Here is a 20,596-nt window from a genome sequence, read left to right as displayed (position 1 = left end):
ACCAGTGTGAATATGCACTGTTGAATTTTTGGTCCTGCTTTTCAAATGCTGTTGGTGACAAACTTCAGTTGTAGTGGGAAATTTAATAGGAAACAGTGAGCCATTCTCATCCCTCATGCAACCAGTCATTTAAAAATCAACTAGGAAAAGTCTTTCAGTGTGGTAGGGAGGCAGGGTGGTATAATTGCAAGAGTGGAGGCATACAGACTTGAAGTCAAATCCTGTTTCCAACACAGACTAGCTATGTGACTTTGGTAAACACATAATTCCCTGAGATTCAGTCTTTTCATCTGTGTAGTGGGCATAATAATACCTGAGGTGAGTTACATAAAGCATATACAATCTGGTGAACACAGGGCATTTTTATATCACCATTTTCACCCATTAGCATTGGCTCTATGGAAGTTTTGACCCTTTGTTTTAATGTAAAAGATTTTTTTAAATTTCAGAATTATACCAACATTGATGACTTTTTTCCAAGAGTATTTTTCTGGAGATAATTTCATTAAGTCAGTTAGTTTTGTTAATTTAAATAGCATGGTTCATCATTCAATAAATAATAAACATCTACTATGTGCTATGTATTTTTTTCTTAGAATATATCTGTAAATAAAGACAATATTCCTGCCCTTGTTGAGTCTTATTTTTTGGCAAGGAGAGACAGATAGTAAACATAAAAAATAAGTAGATTCTATAACAAGAGGTACTAAGTGCTATGGAAAAAAGAAAACATACAGGAGAGGTGAGGATACAGATTGCAGTATAAATAGAGTACTTAGGAAACAAATCATCTGGAGGTGAGATTTGAAGCAAGACTTGAAGGAAATAAAGGAGTCATCCTAGGGGACATTTGGGGAAAGAATATGCTTGTCAGAGTAATTAGCTGGTGGCCAGGCGCGGTGGCTCAAGCCTGTAATCCCAGCACTTTGGGAGGCCGAGACGGGCGGATCACGAAGTCAGGAGATCGAGACCATCCTGGCTAACACGGTGAAACCCCGTCTCTATTAAAAATACAAAAAACTAGCCGGGCGAGGTGGCGGGCGCCTGTAGTCCCAGCTACTCGGGAGGCTGAGGCAGGAGAATGGTGTAAACCCAGGAGGCGGAGCTTGCAGTGAGCTGAGATCTGGCCACTGCACTCCAGCCTGGGTGACAGAGCGAGACTCCGTCTCAAAAAAAAAAAAAAAAAAAGTAATTAGCTGGTGTAAAGGCCCCACAGTGGGGGCATGTTTATGTCAGAGGAGCATCAAAAGGATCAGTATGGCTCAAAAGAAGGGAGTTGGGGGGAGAGTAATGGGAGAGGAGGTCAGAGAGGGGCCAGATTGCCTGGACCTGGGAGGCTTTGGGAAGGGCTTGACTCTAGAGTGCAATGGGGAGCCATTATAGGGCCTTTTGCAGAGCAATGACCCAATCTGACTGAAGTTTCATAAATTTTTTGTTCAGACTAGATGGTAGGAAGGCAAGGATAAAGGTGGGGGCTCCTGTGGTCAGCAAGGTGGGAGGAGGATGGCTCAAACGGGTGGGAGCAGTGAAGCTAGTGAGAATGGTCAGATTTGGGATACATTTGAAGGTAAGAACCATAGGATTCCCTGATGCATAGGATGTAGGGTATGGGGGAATTGAGAGTAGCTAAAGCTAACCCCAAAGTTTTTATCCTGAGGAACTGAAGAGTGTAGTTACAATCAACTAAGATAGGGAAGGCTGAGTGGGATTGGGGTGGTAATGGTGGAGAAAGATGACCGGGAGTCCAGTTTAAGATGTGTTAAGTTTGAAACGCCTATTAGAATTCCATGGTTGATGTTGAGTAGGAAGCTGGATATCCAACTTGATTTTGGGAGAGGCTTCTGAACTAAAGATAGAAATTTGGGACTTGTTGGCATCTAGATGCTATTTGAAACAGTGGGCCTGGGTACAATCACCAATGGAGGAAGACAGGAAATAGAAGTCCAGGGACTGAACCCCGGGGGATTTCCACCTAAGAAATCAGGGAGAGGACAAGCCAACAAATGAGACTGAGAGGTATGACCGTCAAGGTGGAGGAAAGCCAAGAGCATGGTGCCTGGAGTGAAAGCCAAGGAGGTATCTTAATGAGGTGAGAGTGATCAGCTTTCCAATAACCATTATAGGGTATGTAAGCTGAGGACTGAGAATCAAGGTCCTGGGTGATCTCTGTGGGAACATATTTGGAAGCACAGTGAAAGGAATGGGCTGAAGAGAGAATGGGAGAAGGGGAATGGCAGATAATGAATGCAGCCAACTCTTTGAGGAGTTTTACCACTATGGGAAGCAAAGATGGGAGTGGTGGCTGATGGGAAATGGGGTGATGTCAAGAGAAGGTTTTTGTTTTTAAATGTGAGAAATAAGATGGTCAAATAGAAATCGAAATATTAAGGATGCAAAAGAGAGATGGAAGATGTCCTTGAGCTGATCTGATGTCCTTGAGCAGGGAAAAGATGATGGGATCTGGTGCCAAAGTGGGGAGCTGATTTAGGCAAGGACATAGAAAGACCATGACAATAGTAGGAAGGCAGAGACCAGGAGTGCAGCTGCTGGTGGTGAGGAGGCACAGTGCTGAGAGAGTCTGACAGTTCTCTTTTGCCTGCTTTATTTTCTCAGGAAAATAGGAAGCAAATCCATCAGTTGAGAGTGAGGATGGGGGAATTTAGGGATTTGAGGAGAGAGAAGAAGGTGTGAAATAGTTATCCAGTTGAGTTATTTCCAAGCTTTTGCATTTTTTTTTTCTGTTTTGATGAAATTAGTATAATTGGTATCAGTTCTGTAAATTTTAGGAGAACCATCTGAGTCATCATTTAACTTTAAGCCTTATGATTTTTCCTTATGAAAACTTTTGCTATTGCAGATTCCCTTTTGCAACCATTATTTCCACCAGGTCCAGCTTTACTAGGTGAAATTTTGCAAACCTAAATTTTGTCAAGAAGAATTTCTCCTTTTGTCAACGTTTAATCAATAGCAGTCTTTACCATGAGCAATGCTAGCTATCATATTGGTTATTTTTCTCAAGCCTACTTTTTCCTGGGTCAGTTTTTACAGTTTGTAGAATTAGATGTGATCTTTAGTCCATTTTAAATCTAGGAGTGATTTTTTTTCACCATATACAGTTTTTGCTTTTATGTTCATTATATGCAGTAGGCAGAAACTTAGGACGAGGATGTCCATTGGAGTTAAATGGCAGAGTAGAAGCATATAGCCTAGGAATCTGCCAGTTTCAGTAAATATCAGCTGTTTCTGTGTCCCCCTTTCAAAGAACTTGAGCTGCTTCATTTCCAGCCATCTCAGCTCAGGGAAGCAACCTTAAGCATGGGGCCTACTGAGGATCGGCAGTTTAGTTCTACAGGGCAAAATACTAAAACTAGCCATCAGTTCCCCGAATTCTGATACATTCAGATGATTACTAGGCAGCATTATTTATTACAGATGTAAGAAAGAAAAAAAAAAGTCCTTCATGAGCCCTAAAGTGTTGGGTAATTAAGGTATTACTTTAAGGAAACTTGTAAAGAATATAAAGAACTCTTCAACCTTCAGTTGCTTTTATATAAACACGGAGAGAACACAGCTATTTCAGGAAATTCATATAGTTTACATTTAAAAAGTGGAAGTAGGGGATATGAAAGAGGCTTGAGATATTCAAGGAGTTGGGGAGAAGCCACAATTAATCACTAGATAGTTGGATTTTTACCTTACATAGCACAGCAGTGAAGCGGGAAAGAAATATGTACAGCTTGATTTTATAGGGGAAAAAATGGAATTCTACGAAGGTCAGGGGCTGCCTCAGATTGAAAGATGGAACAGTGACAAGTGAGAAAGGGATGCTCCAGTCTCTTGCTGTATAGCTCTCTTAGCCTGCAGTTTCCTCCACTACCAACTTGACTCAAGGACTTTATTTTGAAAATGGTTTGGAAAAACAGAAACTTCAGTCTGAACACCGTCATCTTTGTGTGGAGCAAATCTGCCCTTGACTCTGCTCTGGGAAGGCCTCCCATGATCTTCTATCTGCCAGGCCATCTACTAAGGTCTCGCAGCTCACAGCCCTTACCACCCTGTCCCCGCTTCTTCCTGAATGTACACTAAGCTCATTGCTGCCTTGGGATCTTGCACAAGGTATTGGCTCTGCCAGTAGCGTTGTCCCCAGCTCTATTTGTCAACAAATCTCAGTCCAAATGTCATGTAAGAGAAAACTTTCCTGACCACTTACAGATAAAAGAGCCCCCCACTCATTCTCATAATAACTTATTTGCCTTGTTCTAGTACTTTGTAGCATATGGCATTCTTATTTGTTAAAGTATTTGTAGGTGTCCTTTCACAGAAATCCAAGTTCTTCAAGGGCAAGTTTGATTTCATTCACTTACTACTGTGACCTACGCCCAGAATGGTGTCAGCACTTAATATGTACCTAAATATTTATTGACTGACCAGAAAACCAAAAGACCCTAAAACTGAAATTTATTTTAATATTTTTATTCTAAAAAGAATCACAAAATTCAATTTCAGGTTAAATAATATTTTAGTCTTAAAAAATTAACAAAGGAGGAAGATTTTTAAAGTTTTGTTGTATATCCAAAAATGCATTCCTGATTTCCAGATAGCTCATGCAAAATCATATGTAGTGATATTCAGTATTTCATAAAGGACCTTTAGCCAGTAGTACAAATTGGATTCCATTTGATCAGAAGCAGTTCTGATTCCCAAATCTCATTTTGAAAGATTCCTGAAAAGACCTTGAAGCCACAAAGTTTATTTGAAAACATAGTTTAAAATTGCACAAATATAAATACGATTTAATAATGTGAAAAAGGGAAGGCATGCTTCCAATAATAGTATAACAATACTACCTTAATCTTGGTATGCAAATTAGAAGCCAACTCAGTAAATTAAACACATCAATATGATAAGAGGTTATTTTTATGGTAGTAATTTTATTTCAAAGAGCAATGCAGGGAAATACTAAGATGAAGCCTTAATACCCAACAGAGTTGTGCTATGATACATATTATTTCACTAAATCACTGATACAGTATCACATAATATGCCAATAACTTTAAAATCCCCTCCCCCCCCATTGCCATTCATTTACTATAGGTCACTTAATTTGAATTGGTATTAATTTAGTAAGTCAATGTAAACATTTAAACAATTTTTTTTCTTGTTATCTATTTCAGCCTGAAAATGAAATTCCAAGACTTTAAACATTTATGAGCATGATGAGGAAGCATCACAGAAGAATTACCTCAAAACAACATTTTTAGATTAGATTAGATATGCAATATTCATAGATATATAAAACATGTAGAAATATCATTTCTAAACAGTTAAATGTTTGTTACAGTTTGTAAAAAGTTTAATAAATTAATCAGATTTTTTTTCAACCAATGTAAACAAATTTGGGCAATGTAAATTGAAGAAAGTTTGGGTTAGATGATATATAGGGAAAAATGAAAGGAAGTTGGTAAAAACTTAGGTTTGCTGTATTTCCCTTAACTACTGGTAATGTAGTCCATCATGAACACATTTCTCACGTGGTAGAATTCTTGTATGGTATCCGTGCAGAAATGCTATATATCTCAGTGAAAATGCCAAATGCTCAAATTACTGAGCTGAGTGTGTATATCTCTTAGTCTTTTTGTGTTATACCATTTCCCTTTCCAAGAAATCCAAAGAACACCATCCCTCCTCCTCCCCCTCCCCCAACGAATGATGCACATTTTATAGTTGAGCAAAGAACTGCCTAACTGTTGTTGTTGTTTCCATCTTCATATTATTTTGAGTGCAGGCTTCTACAAGTATCTCATGGAGCTCATCAGGGTTTTTGCTGTGACATTCTGCAGCACTGCAATTAGTTTTCTCTTATAGAGAAGGTCCTGAGAAAACAGTTCTGAGATTGGGACAGTTGTCTCTAGACTGTGTTATTTTGGTATTTCTGCAGAGGTTGCAGGTAGTGGAAACTTCGTTCAAGGCAAAATACCACATGAGAGGTTGTTAAAACTCGCAGTTTAATTTTTTTTTTTCCTCGTAACTGTTTAATGCCTCCCCACAATGGTCTTTGCTGTGTATGTTATGTGTAGAATTCTGTCTTTGAGCTCATGGTATTGTGTGGGGGTACAGGGGTATATGGAGTGAGTAACAAAGCTGTTACTAATGTAAGACCATATGGTCTCACTGAGCTTTGCTCTCTCCCTTTCTGGTCTCCTCATAAAATAGCGGTTATGGGAAAAGGCAGTGAGAGTATTTCAGAGTTGGTTCTGAGTGACCATGAAATCACCTCATCACTCCCTAAATATCAGTGTCTTTAGACCTGTTTATCAAGTCCAGTTTCTCAAGGGACATATAGCCCAAGCAGCTCAACTACCATACAAATAGGGCTGTATCAGAACAATGTTGTGATACCCCACACACTCGCTATGTGACATTTATGGAAATTAAGGCCTCATATCTACTTGGCTGTGTGATGATTTTGATGTGCCTGAAACTACCCCAACCTCCTCACCTTGTTTAGAATATCAGTTTTTCTAATTTATTCCCAAACTTTTAGGAAAAATTTTGAAATGCATTATTAAGAATTTAGAGTCCAAACCTTTATGTGCTGAGGCAGTCAACATGATTTAGTTTAGTAGCATTCAGACACTTGGATTTGTTTAAGTTTTGGATCTGTTGTGCCTCAACTGGTTTTTTAAAAAGTGTTTAGATGTCTAAGTACCCAGATTCTTCAGAGGATTAGTTTGGCACTGGTAATACTGTACAAACCAGATGTGTGAATATCTGTAAAGTTCAGTGTGATAGCATGAAAACAATTTCAAGGATAGGATAAGAAAAGCAAATAGAAAAACTGTAACACAAAGTTCATAAAAATGCTCCCTTGTATAGAGGCAAGGAACAATAGGCTAACCTATGAGACTTAATCATGCACTGTGTAAATTTACATTCAGTCAAGTTACCTTGCATGCTTTGGTTAATATTTGAGTAGGCAAATTTGCAAATACTAATGCATGCAATATTTTTATACCTGAGGTTATACGTTTTGCTTTTAAAAAATTGCTTTTTTACAAACTTTATGCCAGAGTTTATCTATGAACACTCTTTAAAAATATATATGTATGTATCTACTTCTTAGTTCAAAACAGTTTAATTTCAACCAGTTCTATAACTACTGACATGATAGGGAAACTGTGGTAAAATGTGGATGGGGAATGAATTTGAAATTATTTTACAAGGTTGAAATCATAAGTGTGCATGTGTAATAATTTCTAAAATAAGAGAGTTCAAAAAGGATGGCATATGAAGTAAACCTTTAGAATACCCTGTTTCTAGAATGTTCTAGAAGTATCTCAAGATGTAAAACAACAACCACCACTGCTACAACAACTAGCTTAAAGTACAGTTCAATCTTGGGGAACTGATTCAGGGCAAATGAGGAAGGGTCTCAGAATGACCAACTTGCTTTCTCTATATTCCCAAGCTCACAGACAAAGTTTATGATAAAGAATTTGGAAGCTCTTATTATAAGTGGGACTAGCTTCAACTGTGTTCAAGTCTCGCTTGTATGGCAAGAATATACCAGAAATATTTATCTATACAAGCATTTGGACATGGGGCCCATGTTCAATATAATAGTCTCTTAAAGAGAAGAATGAAGAAAGTGGCATGAAACTCTGAAAGTGAGTTTGTGAAACATAAGTGGACATTCTCACCCAGTTATGTTTCCTTACTTTCCTGTTCTAGTAGGAATCCAGATTGGCTGAGAAAGCACAGTGCATCGTATTCTATTAAAGTTTCCTGGTGGACAAGATCTGCCCATTTTTCAGGAGTCATGGGGAGTGAGTTTTGGAGGAAGTAAAGGGAATGAATCAGTATGATTGGCCCAGTGAGAGGGATCTTTATTCCTCCTCCTCTCCCCTATCCCTCTGCCTCCTCCTCACCAGGAAGGTACAAGAGCATGTAGAAGTAGCCTACTAGAAATGGTTATATTTTGAAACTCAGCAATAATCACTGGCTTTCTCTGTATTTTCATTGAATCTACAGGCGAAGTCAGTCCCCGGAAGTCACCTCTATGTAACTGAATGGCCATTCTAGTAAGAATACCATCTTCTAGGAGCTGTTAGGCTGTTATACATTAATACATGAGAAAGGAAACTCAAGGCCTTCTCAGAGTACCTCAGAAGGGAAATAAGGATACCCTCCCCTTTCAAACAGAAAGAGTAATTTAAATGACAATTTCATGCCCTGAAGATGAGATGCCAAAAATAGTTCTGCCAAAAAATAAAGTAGATGCACTTTTAAAAAACCAAACATTTACTGTATATAACTTATACAAAAAGACTGTTCTAAAGTCTTGCTACTTAGTTTTTGGTGGTGCTCTATTCCTATAAACTGTCAGTCTTTTTTTTTTTCTTTTCTTTTCTTTTCTTTTTTTTTTTTTTGAGACAGAGTCTCGCTCTGTCACCCAGGCTGGAGTGCAGTGGTGCAATCTCGGCTCACTGCAACCTCTGCCTCCCTGGTTCAAGTGATTCTGATTCGCCTGCCTCAGCCTCCTGAATAGCTGGTATTACAGGTGCACGCCACTATGCCTGGCTAATTTTTGTGTTTTTAATAAAGACGGGGTTTCACCATGTTGGTCGGCTGGTCTTGACCTCCTGATCTCGTGATCTGCCCGCCTTAGCCTCCCAACGTGCTGGGATTACAGGTGTGAGCTACCACACCCAGCCTGTCACTCATGTTTTAATAATGGTTTTTACCTAATTTTATAAAAAATATTATTGAAAAATGCAACTCTTTTCCTCTTGGGCCATAATTCTGGACTTCTTGACAGCCTGCAAAAGATCTTAGATCTGATGGATACTACATATACTGGAGAAAGTCCTACTAAAAATGCTCTGCAAATTGCCAAATAATGGTGAGAATGGAAAATTGTTTAGTCTTCCCTAAAACAGCTCCTTGGAGTTTGTGTTCCAATAGCAAAATAAAACTTGGCCCACAAAATTTGCCACCATTTAGCAACAAATTAATTATTTGACATTTATACTAGTTTCAGGCTTTAAATTCAGGCTGCAAATTCAGTTGCTCCTCAAAGTATAAAATGGCATCACAGAACACTTCCAAAGTTTGTTTTGAATCCTTTGTTCAGAGACTCCTCATGGACTATTCAAGCTGACTTTCTGGTCAAGGTACAGAGATGGTAGAAGGAAGGAGCAGGGAAGGGAAGGATGCTGTTCCATCAGGCGTATTCAAGCAGGCCCTGCCACGGCTGGGAGGCTGGCCCCAAGAGTCCTTACCAGACTGGGTTTCTCGAATTCTACAACTCTCAGAATACCATTCTTGAAAGTATTGTTGAGCTTTACTTTGCTGCTGAGACTGTAGAGAAGCATGGGCTGAGACTGGGTGGTTGCCGTTACCCATGATGAGTGCCTGAATGCCTCTGCCTTCTGCTGACCAGCTGGAGCTCTCACCTGGCCCAAGTGAGCTTTGACAATGAATATCAAAACCTGACACTCCTCACAGTGGCCTCAGCTCTTTGTCTTTATAAACTAGAATAGGTTATAACATACGTAAGCCTCAAGGACTTGTGGTTTCTGTTAACTTGAGGTCTCTCACAACCCAGGGACTTCAAATGTGACAGAGGAGAGGATTTTATTCCTGCACCTTGCATTCATTTTATAAGCACGTGTGCACATTTGCTCCTCAGTAGAAGCTTATTCCCTAGGCAATTAGACTGTTTTGACCCCAATTCTGTGGAGTTTTTTTTTGTTGATGTCATTTTGTTTTATTTTTTTGTGGATAACTATAATCATGAGTGGAATGAGATATTACTACTCAAAGAACATAAAGAAAAAGTTAAGATTAGACTACTTTGGGGAAGGTTCTAGATGAAGGAAGGAGACCAGGTAAAGAAGAATGGGATAACTTACTAGACCTGACACTGGTAAAATTATATTCTGATTAGCATTTTGCAAACAATGTTCCTAATTCTTTAAAAAAAATGTATCTTTCAAAATAATCATCAAGCCCCGAACACATACAAAACACTCTAGAGAACTAAGTGGAATTTAACCAATGAAAACACCACTGCTAATAGAAAATTCCCAATACTTCCTAAATGTTCAAAGAGCCAAAGAGGCATTGCATCTTTCATATGAAACCACTGGCATTCAGTGAGATTTGGTTTGAAAGTGTTGCACTTCTATTACTTAGAATGCAAGAGGATGAACAGTGCAGGTTATTATGAAACTAAAAAAACATAATTTTTAGGAAAAATGTTATTTATCACTCAAGAAATATTATTTAAAATATTTATGGTTTAAAAGGAATATTGGTGTGCAGGGCAGTTAGAAAGCCAGTAGAATATGACACTTAAGCAAGTTAATTTGAACTCAATATAAATCACGATATCATCAAACCTTTTTCCTGCAGAGAATACCTGCAGAGGCAGTACCTTGTGTCTTTCTTATGTTCATACAGTCCCAGAAAGCATGTGAATGAAAAGAGCTGTTTGCCATATTTACGCCTTATGTCATTGTATCTGCTTTAAGAAAAACACTCCTTCAAAATCCTACACTATGAAAAACTATTTTCAGGAATTGTTTATTTGGTCCGTTGATCTAATGAGGTTGAGTACTCAAATCCTTCACCCCCAAGTTAAAAATTGGAGCAACAAAACCAAACTCCAGCAAGGCATAAATAAGATATTAAAGTGCATATATACAATCCCAGAAAAGTTTAGATTGGGAACAGCAAAAATTTCTAGTGCAAAAACTGCTTTTGCCAGCAAAGCTCCCTCTCTGGAATCAAAGGGCTACAGTAAAAGTTAAAATTGGAACAGGTTTAAGCAACGCCTGTCTTTAGTCACAAGTTAATATATGTGCATGCACCAATGGCCCAAACTATGTTCAGTCTTGCAAAAGGAGACAGTTCAGAAACAGTCAGAATTTCCCAATCTGAGGCAGTGCTTTTTCCATGTTTCCCATGAACAAGTTCCTCAGATGTGTTATCAGTTGCAAGGGGAGACAAAAAACCCAAAGAATGTGTGTTGCAATATGCTTGCAACTTGTGGAAAGAGTATTCAACACACAGTTACTTTATCTTGGTTTGTCTTGAGTCTCTTAATTCTTCTATTGAGCGTGACTTTGACTCTATATACAACATTTTGTGCTTTTGGATCTGAACAGAGACTGGGCATTGTCCACAGGAATTAATTTCCTTGGGCTATATGACCATGGCCTTTTGAATATTTGATTTATCCTTTTGAAATTCATAATAAAATAGTTTTTCATTTTCAGTACAATCACACAGATCAGGGATTATTAGTAGTGGTATTATTCTTTCTTCAAGGATCCAAGTTGAAAGCTCTTAAGAGGACATCCAGGTCACCAAGATTAGCCGCCTGGAAGAGTTCTGGTTGGTCCATCAGAGAAAGTGCAATTCTGAGGGCAGCCCAGATATTCCCAGAGATTGCAGGATGAGGAACTTGCTGCTGATTCCTGCTCTTTCTTTGCAAACTGAGGGCAGTGAGAAAATTGCTGACCGCTTCTCTAAGAAGGTAGAAAAACATATTTTAAAATGTGTCACATCTCAGAGTTAGCAAATGTAAACAAAACAAAACAAAATTGGATTAAGTGATTTTAGTCTAAAATTTTAAATCATCTCTTACGTGTTCTGGATGATCAAATGAACAACTTTCTAATTCTCTTATATTCTTTAGTGAGCAATCATTGTTAAATATAGTGAGGTCAGAAAGAAAAAAGAAAAGCAGGCTGGGCACAGTGGCTCAAGCCTGTAATCCCAGCACTTTGGGAGGCCAAGGCAGGTGGACCACTTGAGGTCAGGAGTTCAAGATCAGCCTGGCCAACATGGCAAAACCCTGTATCTACTAAAAATACAAAAAATAGCCAGGTGTAGTGGCATGCGCCTGTAATCCCAGCTACAAGGGAGGCTGTGGCAGGAGAATCACTTGAACCCAGGAGACAGAGGTTGCAGTGAGTCGAGATCACACCACTGCCCTCTAGCCTAGGCAACAGAGCGAGACTGTCTCAAAAAAAAAGAAAGAAAACATTTTATTTTAGGAATGTCATGTGGGAGAGAAAGAATAATAGCAAAACCATGCGAATTCATTAATGCATTCAATTTTCCCCTGCTCTAGGAATGATCTGAACACTTAATCCATTTGCAGATTTGATTTCTATAACTAGGTTTAAGAGGAAGAATATAGCCCTACTTAAAAACAAAGTGGTCTAATTTTTCCCATTAGGGCTAGATGTAAGCAACACAGCTAGAGTAGATTGAGTTTATTATTGGGCACCTGTCTTGAATCCCAGGTATTTAGCAGTAGGCAAATTTCTTGTTTTTTTTTTTTTTTTTTTTTTTTCCCCAAGGCTTACTTTCCCTGAGTGTGTAATAGGGATAATCAAAGACATTTAAAAACTTCGTGAGGTGCAGTTGAATCAATCTATGTGAAAGCTCTTATCACCGAGTAAGATCACTAGTCCTCAAAGTGTGCTCTGGAGAACCTTGGGAATCAATGAGGTCAAAATTATTTTTACGATAAAACTAAGATGTTATTTGACCTTTTTGCTTTCATTTTTTCACATGCTTACAGTGGAATTTTCCAGAGACTACATGGTGCATGATATCCCAACAGAGTGACTGCAGAAGCAGGTGTGAGAGTATGTCTTCCAGTAAGCGAGATATTAAAGAAACTTGCGAAAATGTGAAATAATGTCACTCTTCCCACTAAACTGTTTTTGTTTCAGAAAATAATCATTTTTTTGGTAAAAAATGTTTTTATAACATGTAGTAAGTTTTATTCTTTCTAAATGAATCTTTAAAAATGTTTTCAGTTTAATTTCTAATATGGTAAATATTGATAGATATAACCCACATAAACAAAAGTCCTTTTAGGTTCTCAATAATTGCTAAAAGTGTAGAGGGGTCCTGAGAACACCGAGTCTGAGCCAAGCCGAGTTAGATGCTGTCTCAAGTCCTTCTAGCTCTTCTAACCCACTAGTCCACTCTGCTGCTCAGGTGCCAGGTGTACCTGCTGGGTCTGCCCTCTTCAGCACCCCCATTTCACCCCAACCTTGTAGAGTATATCTGACAAACTGATCCTTCCGAAGAATAATCATGCCACTTTAACTTGCACCCACTTTACTGCTCTCAAAAACTTTTCATACACTTGATCTCATTTAATCCTGCAAGGTAGGTATTAAGCATATGGTAAGAAACTTTGAAAATGAGGCTGGATTTCTAATTCTAATGCACATAATCCAGGGATTTGCTCATCTATATTGTTAGATCTGCCTGAAAATAAAAGGTAAGTGAGAAATGGTCATGGTGTATGTAGCAACCTGGATAATGGAATGGAGTGGATGTTCTAATCACCCCTTCTTCTGGTTTTCTTGTAATCAAGCAAGAGAGGGAGATTTATAAATGGATGGGCATAGGGAGCCTACTTGAGAGGCCCTTTTTGCCCCCGCTTCACAGGATGGCAGCTCTACTGATGTCTCCCAGTTTTCTCTCATAGACCCAGACCTGCAAGAACTCGAGGGAATGGAAGATCTTGAAAGCTTCTAATTCACTGGCTGCTTCCAGCCCCAAGTGTGTGGTAATGGTTTCAGAGGGATTTGGAGAGAAACAGAACAGTCGAACTTACTCACCTCATCAAATGACTCGTTTTATTTTCCCCCCATAAAGATAGTCTAAACCTGTTCCCCTGCTTGTGAACTCAGAGTCCTTTTGGGGGACTCAGAAGAGTGTACATGTATATGTGTGAATAGTTTTCAAATGTTTCACACATGTATGTATAAATAATTTTCAGTCATTTGTGTATATTGTCATGATTAATTAAAAGCCCATTCATTTAAAAGCATCCCGTTATAGCTTTCCCTCATTATACTCATACTAAAACTATTACTATCAAGGGGGTCGAAATTTTCAGCAAAAGGAGTCCTCATTTTTGAAAAGGTTAAGACTCATTGGCCTAAGCTGTAGTCTGGAGCTCTATTGACAAAAGTGTAACAGTTTGAGCTACAGCCAAGTTTCACACCAACAATTTCCTCTCCTTATTTTAATGGTATATGGTGCCAGGGTAGTGCTTGCCTTTGACTCTTTAAAGAAAATGTGATGACAAGCAGCAAGTGTTCCAGTTACATACATTGACACCTGCAGTTCTTGAGGGAGCGGTCCCAAGACTTTTGTGAATTTGAAAGTACTTATACCAGCTCCTTGTTTCCTTTTGAGCCCTTTCTCTATTGAGGGTTGTTATTTCCTAAGTATGCACTTATACCTCAAGCTATACTTCTTTTCAGAATTCATTTAAGATTTATGTTTCTCTCTTGCCAGGCGGAGTGGCTCACGCCTGTAATCCCAACACTTGGGGAGGCTGAGGCAGGCAGATCGATCACTTGAGGTCAGGAGTTCGAGACAAGTCTGGCCAACCTGGTGAAACCCTGTGTCTACCAAAAATACAAAAATTAGCCAGGCATGGTGGTGGGTGCCTATAATCCCAGCTACTCGGGAAGCCGAGGCAGGAGAATTGCTTGAATCTGGGAGGTGGAGGTTGCAGTGAGCCAAGATCATGCCACTGCACTCCAGCCTGGGTGACAGCGAGCCTCCATCTCAATTTAAAAAAAAAATTTTTTTTACGTCTCACTTGATGGTTTTTTTTTTTTTCACGAAAAAGCACAAAATTTTTACCACTTATCAGATTTCCCACATCTGGCATGACAATAAAAGACCCACAAAACTTAGTCGTTATGTTCCAAAGTAGCCAACTGAGTAGCGTTGCCAGATTTAGCAAATAAAAATACAGAATGCATAGTTAAATGTGAACTTCAGATAAACATTCCTTGGCATCCATGGGGATTGGTTTCACGAACCCCTGAGAATACCAAAATCTGAGAATGCTCAGGTCCCTTGTATAAAATAGCATAGTATTTGCATATAACCTGCACACACCTCCCATATACTTTAAATCGTCTCCAGATTACTTATAACTAATAAAATGTAAATGTTATGTATTTGTCATACTATATATATTTTTAATTGTATTTTTTAAAAAATGTATTCAATCCACAGTTGGTTAAACCCACAGATGTGGAGCCCATGGATATAGTAGGCCAATTGTACAGGAATATCCCATGAAACATTTGTAAATACTTATACTGAAAACTTATTTGTTGTTTATCTGAAATTCAAATTTAAGTGGGCATTCTGTGTTTTATCTGGCAACCCTAAAATTAACTTGTTCCAGTATGGGAGACTTTCTGCTTGAGGATTTAAAATTTACACCTTCATGGAGGTGGCCATTTTTACCTGTCACGAGCCTTCATGGGTTCCTGCAAATAGCAACTCTGCTGAATTTTGTATCTGTGAATGCCAAGAAAGTATTTTATTGGCCACTCACGTATTGTTTTCTAACCCTAAGAAGTAAACTCATCTAGGAGCTTTATAAAAGCCTCCTTTAATTGAAATATATAAATATATATAGTATATATATAGTATGTAATATTTATATATTATATTCCTTTTGTAAGAACAGTTATAACAATTACATTATATGTTATATATATGTATTTTCTTTTTTTACATCTCCCTTGTTCTAAAAGAAAGGGATCTAAGGTGTCTTATAAAATACATATACATAACATATCTAGAAAAAAGTGAATGAAAGAAGTAAATAGGAAATCTGGTTGGGAAATTAAGATGAAACCAGGAATGAAGTTAGGATACAAAATAGAGATCCGCAGGGCTTGGACAGCTGATGTGTAGGGGGCTGGCACAGAGTCAGCTCTGGGCTTTTGCACAGCTGATGTAAACAAGGCCTCTGTAGTGGCACATTTCACAGTGTCCATAAAATAAAGCAAGCCGCTTGATAAGGAGTCATTCAGCTCTTCCTGGTTTTGATCTGAGAAAATCCTCTTGACACAGTTAATCCAGTGACTAACGCTCCTTGTAAGAGTTTTTTTTGTATAGTGCAACAACTATTTTCTAGGGTCTCAATGTTTGCCAGTGGCAAAATGCACCAATGCAGTTCAGAAGCAGTAATTCTTCAGATGTCAAAAGAGTGAAATCTAGTTATATAGTTCTCTGATGACTTACTAAATAAATAGTAGTAATAAGGATGATGTTGGCAAAAACAATAATCATCATAATAAATGCCTGCTAGGCATTGAGCATCTGCTGTGTGCTAGGCAATTACATTTAACCTGTATGATAATCCTGAAAAATAATCATTACCTCTTTATCTCTCTTTTTTTAACAAATGAAGAAACTGAGGCTAAAAATTATATACCAGTCACGAAACCAGTACATGGCAGAGCTGTGATTTTAACCCCGGCTTGTCTGATTAAAGCCTGGCTCTTTCAGAGAATGGGAAAGGGCTTACATTTTTTGTGGGTTTCAAAACTAACATTTAATTCTTTTTCCAATTATGAAAGTAATACCTGTTTATTTAGAAAATAGAAAAAAATGGGAAAAGAGAGAAGAAAAAAGATTACCCATACTTTCATTATCGAAAAGAAATAAAGGTCATTTGTAGGCCCTGGTAATGGGGAAAAGATAGAGAAGACGCAGACCTTAATGACGAAGGATGAGAATGAGAAAGGCATTTTAAACTATAAACCCAGTTTTGTTTTTTCTTTTTCTCCCAACTAACTTGATTGGTATGTTAGGTTTAGAAAACCTGGATTCTTGGTTTTGCCTTGCTGAACACTGGTTCTGGGACTTTCTGAAGTCCTTTTGCCAGGTCCCCTTGCCCACACCCCCAGGGCTCTTTTTTCCTTAGGTGGAAAATGAAAGATCGATGGGTAGTATTTCTTGAAGAGTTACCCATGGGAGTGTTGAAAAGCCTGATAACTTGTCCTAATCCAGGCCAACTGAATCAAAATCTCAGGGGCCAGGGGTTGGAAATCTGCATTTCCCAAGATGCGGAGCCGACTGCTGCTCTCTAAAGATTGAGAAGCAGAGCAGCACAGGGCTCCTGCTCAAACAGGCCTTGGGATCTGAAGGCTCTGCATTCACCCTTAACGGCAGGAGAAGGAATACCAAGGCAGGCATTTTTACTTGGAAACAACCTTTGAGGTTATTCAACCTCAGTCCTGGGCATGGCCTTCATCCTTGGCCTGTTGCTATACTTCACCTGTAGGCGCCCAGGTTGATGCAGCTTATTCCCAGGTTGTATCTGGATCGGATGAATCCTGGCTGAATCTCCAGTGCTCGCGTGTAGGCCTCCACGGCTTCCTCGCTGCGGTCTCCATTCGCCAAGGTCGCCCCAAGACGGTTCCATAGTGAATAGTCCTGATGACAAAATCAGAACTTTCTAACAACCCAGTACAAGGCACAATGACAGAGCATTCCTGTATTTCTCCGCAGAGAAAGGAAGACGGCTAAAAATATATGCAGTGCTCATGGATGGAGACCATGGCCAGGTGAATTACTAAAAAATCTTCATGGACAATTTTGTCAAATGACTTTCACTCGTCAACGAACAGCTACCATTTGATGTTATCACCTATTTAGTGTTTCTATTTTAGGTATTTCAATATTAACAGCCACAGTAGCACATTATTAGTACCATCACTTTAAACCATTGGAGTCAGGGAAAGAAAGTGTAGAAGAAATGTAGACGGTGTAGCCTGTGAAAACGTGTTTGTTACAGAGAAGGTTGTGGTTTCTTGCTGTGCTGTGCTATCTTACCTCTGGCCGAACAGTTAAGGCAGCGTTAAATGCATCTATTGCTCTATTAAATTCTCCACTCAGGTGGAACAGAACCCCTAGACCTGTCTGCAGGTCTGGGTCGATCATATCTCCATTTTGGTGGGCAGCTTCCAGATATAATTCCTTCACTCCTTCCAGAACAGAGCTACAAGAGAAAAAAAATTAGATTTGTAATCCAAATAGTCAGAACATTAATGATTTACTGTTAAATCTCTTGACTCTATTTCAAGAAGTCTCTTTGTTATAGACTGGAAAATTTTGCTTAAAATACCTTAACTTAATGAGAGGACTATGAATGCTGAATGTTTTAAAATATGGTTGATTTTCATGAACTATTTTGTTGTACACAGATACAGACTGTGCTAAGTAAGGTCTTCACGAGGAGAGCTCTGTTGACTCTATGAGTGCCAGTGTGGAAAACCCCACAGCTAAGTTTCCCAAGCGCTCAATGAGAAAGGATTTATTGCTGATAGAAAACAAAATTTCTGGAAGACCAGACTTTCATTTTCCCCATTCCTAATTCTCAGGCTGGATAAAACTTGGAGCATTCGTATTTATGATACTTCACCTTGGGTGAATTATGTGTCCAAAGCATTTGACTTTAAAATGTGGCACTCACATAAATGTCTGTGAGTGCCCACAATGTAGATCATGTACCCGAAGGCTGGCCCTGGTCTAAGCATTAATCTTTCTAATGAGTGATGCTCCTCCAGCAGAATACTATCCTGCAAACCATTCTGGAGTGGGTGGTGTCAGGGCTGTGAGGCTCATTGTTGCCCTTTAGGTGATTCATTGTACATATGGGTGTAAACTTCCAGCTGTAATATACCGAGAAAGATACCTGTCAACTGGGGACTTAGACATCCGCCGGGTGAGGCCTGGAGATCCCTTCTTACTTTTCACAAGGTATTTGTACTTTGGATTTTGCTTAATCCAATTCTTCAGAGCTTCGCAGGCATCCTGTTGATGGCCAGTGTTAGTATAACTCACAGCCAAGGCCATCAAAGCTTTTAAGTTGTTGGGCTGTAATTCTAAGCACCTGAAAGAAAAAAAGGAGCCCATTTCAGATTTTTTTTTTTTCTTTTTTGGAGCCACAATCCAACAGTTCTTCAGAAAATGTGGAGGGTCTTTATTAACTAAATACTGCAAAAGCATTGGTAAACTTGCTTATGTCAAGTCCTGGAAAGCACCATATTTATCTACATAAAAATGGAGACCTCAGCATATTTTTAATAAAGTTAAAACTTACCCTAATGATTGCTAGGTTTGGTAATTTTAATAAGTAGCTTTAAAACTATGTGGCTTATCCTTGCACTTAATCTAATGAGATCTAATGAGAAATAGGGGATATCATTATTTTAATGCTGCTTTTTTTTTTTTTTTCTTAGACAGAGTCTCACTCTGTCACTGAAGCTGGAGTGTGATCTCAGCTCACTGCAACCTCTGCCACCTGGACTCAAGCGATTCTCCTGCCTCAGCCTCCCGAATAGCTGGGGTTACAGATGCCAACCACACCCAGCTAATTTTGTATTTTTAGTAGAGACAGGGTTTCCGTGTTGGCCAGTCTGGTCTCAAACTCCTGACCTCAACTGACCCACCTGCCTCGCCTCCCAAAGTGCTGGGATTACAGGTGTAAGCCACCACACCTGGCCTCTACTACCAATATATTAAATATCTATTATCCCCAAAGAGAACTGACGTGAATGTAGACATCTAGATATGAAAGATTGTACAGTCTTTTGCAAAGGAGAGGGAAATCCCTGTGTTTTCAGAACTACTGATGTGGGTTTACAGGAGACACAGGCTAAAGCTACCCCCCCTCATTCTATTCCATTGGCCTCTAGTAAGGGATTTTCAAACTGAAGTGCCTGTGAATCATCTTGGGGGGGGTTTATAAAATCTGCATTCTGATCCAGTAGGCCTACTGGGGTGGGCCTGGGATTGTGCAGGTTTGACAAGTTCTCAGGTGATGATGAGGTCTCTGGATAAGACTTTGAGGAGTAAGCCCTAGGCAGTACCTAATACCACTCTGTGGCGGGCCTAATCTCCCAGAAGCTTATCAGCACTGGGTAGAGAGATTCTTAACTCTAGATGCACATTACAAATGCCAGGGAGTTTTAAAACTATTGCTGCTTGGTTCCCAGCCCTGATCAATTAAATGATCATCTCTGGACTGTGCTTGGGCATCAATTTTCCCCTCCAAACGATTCTAATGTATATAGGGATAAGAACCACTGACTCAGAGCTCCAGATTTGGAGTCAGGTGATGAGGGTTTAAGTTCTGTCTGTGTTACATACTCTCTGTGTGACCTTGATCTTTCCTGATCCCCAATTCTCTCATCTGTAGGAAAAGGCTCTGACAGCAGGGCCGTACCCCAGGCACCATTACTTCATCAGATGCCAACAGAATCTTGAAATCTAGGATTCCAAGATTGTAAAGCCCTAGAATTTCAACAGTCTAGAATTCTTACAATCTGAGATTCCAAAGCTATAGGATTTATGCACATACATTATGTATGTACAGTCATATAAATACCATACATACAACAGATGGAATATATATGTGTGTGCATATATATGTATACATGCACACATATATTCTCTTCCTATAGCACTATATTAAAGGCACTTACAAGAAAAGGTAGGGAAAGTGGAAGTCTATTTGGTAGAGGCTACTTTTCCAGGATTTAAATAGGAGCTCTAATTAAGTAGGGTGTAATGTTAAACACACCCACTGTTCCCATCCCTCTCGCCCCAATGTCATCCAGACCGTCAGTCAGTACTCCACTTATTTTGTTTTTAAGAATATTTTCAGATGTTTCAGAAGGTTAAAACGTGAAAAGGAACTATTTATTCAATGAGTCTACTTTACGAGTGGGTT

The 20,596-nt window shown here is 39.0% G+C and overlaps 1 protein-coding gene across 16 annotated transcripts in view; it reads right to left on the bottom strand.

Annotated features, from left to right (window-relative positions):
• Positions 1-10,556: 10,556 nt before the first annotated feature.
• The window catches only part of PEX5L (peroxisomal biogenesis factor 5 like), a 261,081-nt gene continuing 251,041 nt past the window's right edge, over positions 10,557-20,596 (bottom strand). For all 16 annotated transcript variants that reach the window (XM_023184830.1, XM_023184826.1, XM_023184832.1 and 13 more), the window contains 4 exons: positions 18,557-18,754; positions 17,695-17,860; positions 17,138-17,295; positions 10,557-11,534 (listed from right to left, as the gene is read on the bottom strand). In XM_023184830.1, the coding sequence (XP_023040598.1) occupies positions 11,330-11,534; positions 17,138-17,295; positions 17,695-17,860; positions 18,557-18,754 (727 nt within the window). In that variant the 3' untranslated portion in view covers positions 10,557-11,329. The remainder of the gene's footprint in view (positions 11,535-17,137; positions 17,296-17,694; positions 17,861-18,556; positions 18,755-20,596) is intronic.

This window comes from Piliocolobus tephrosceles, chromosome 2 (genome assembly GCF_002776525.5).
Source record: "Piliocolobus tephrosceles isolate RC106 chromosome 2, ASM277652v3, whole genome shotgun sequence".
Lineage (NCBI taxonomy): Eukaryota > Metazoa > Chordata > Mammalia > Primates > Cercopithecidae > Piliocolobus > Piliocolobus tephrosceles.
This window is presented reverse-complemented; position numbering and strand designations above follow the sequence as displayed.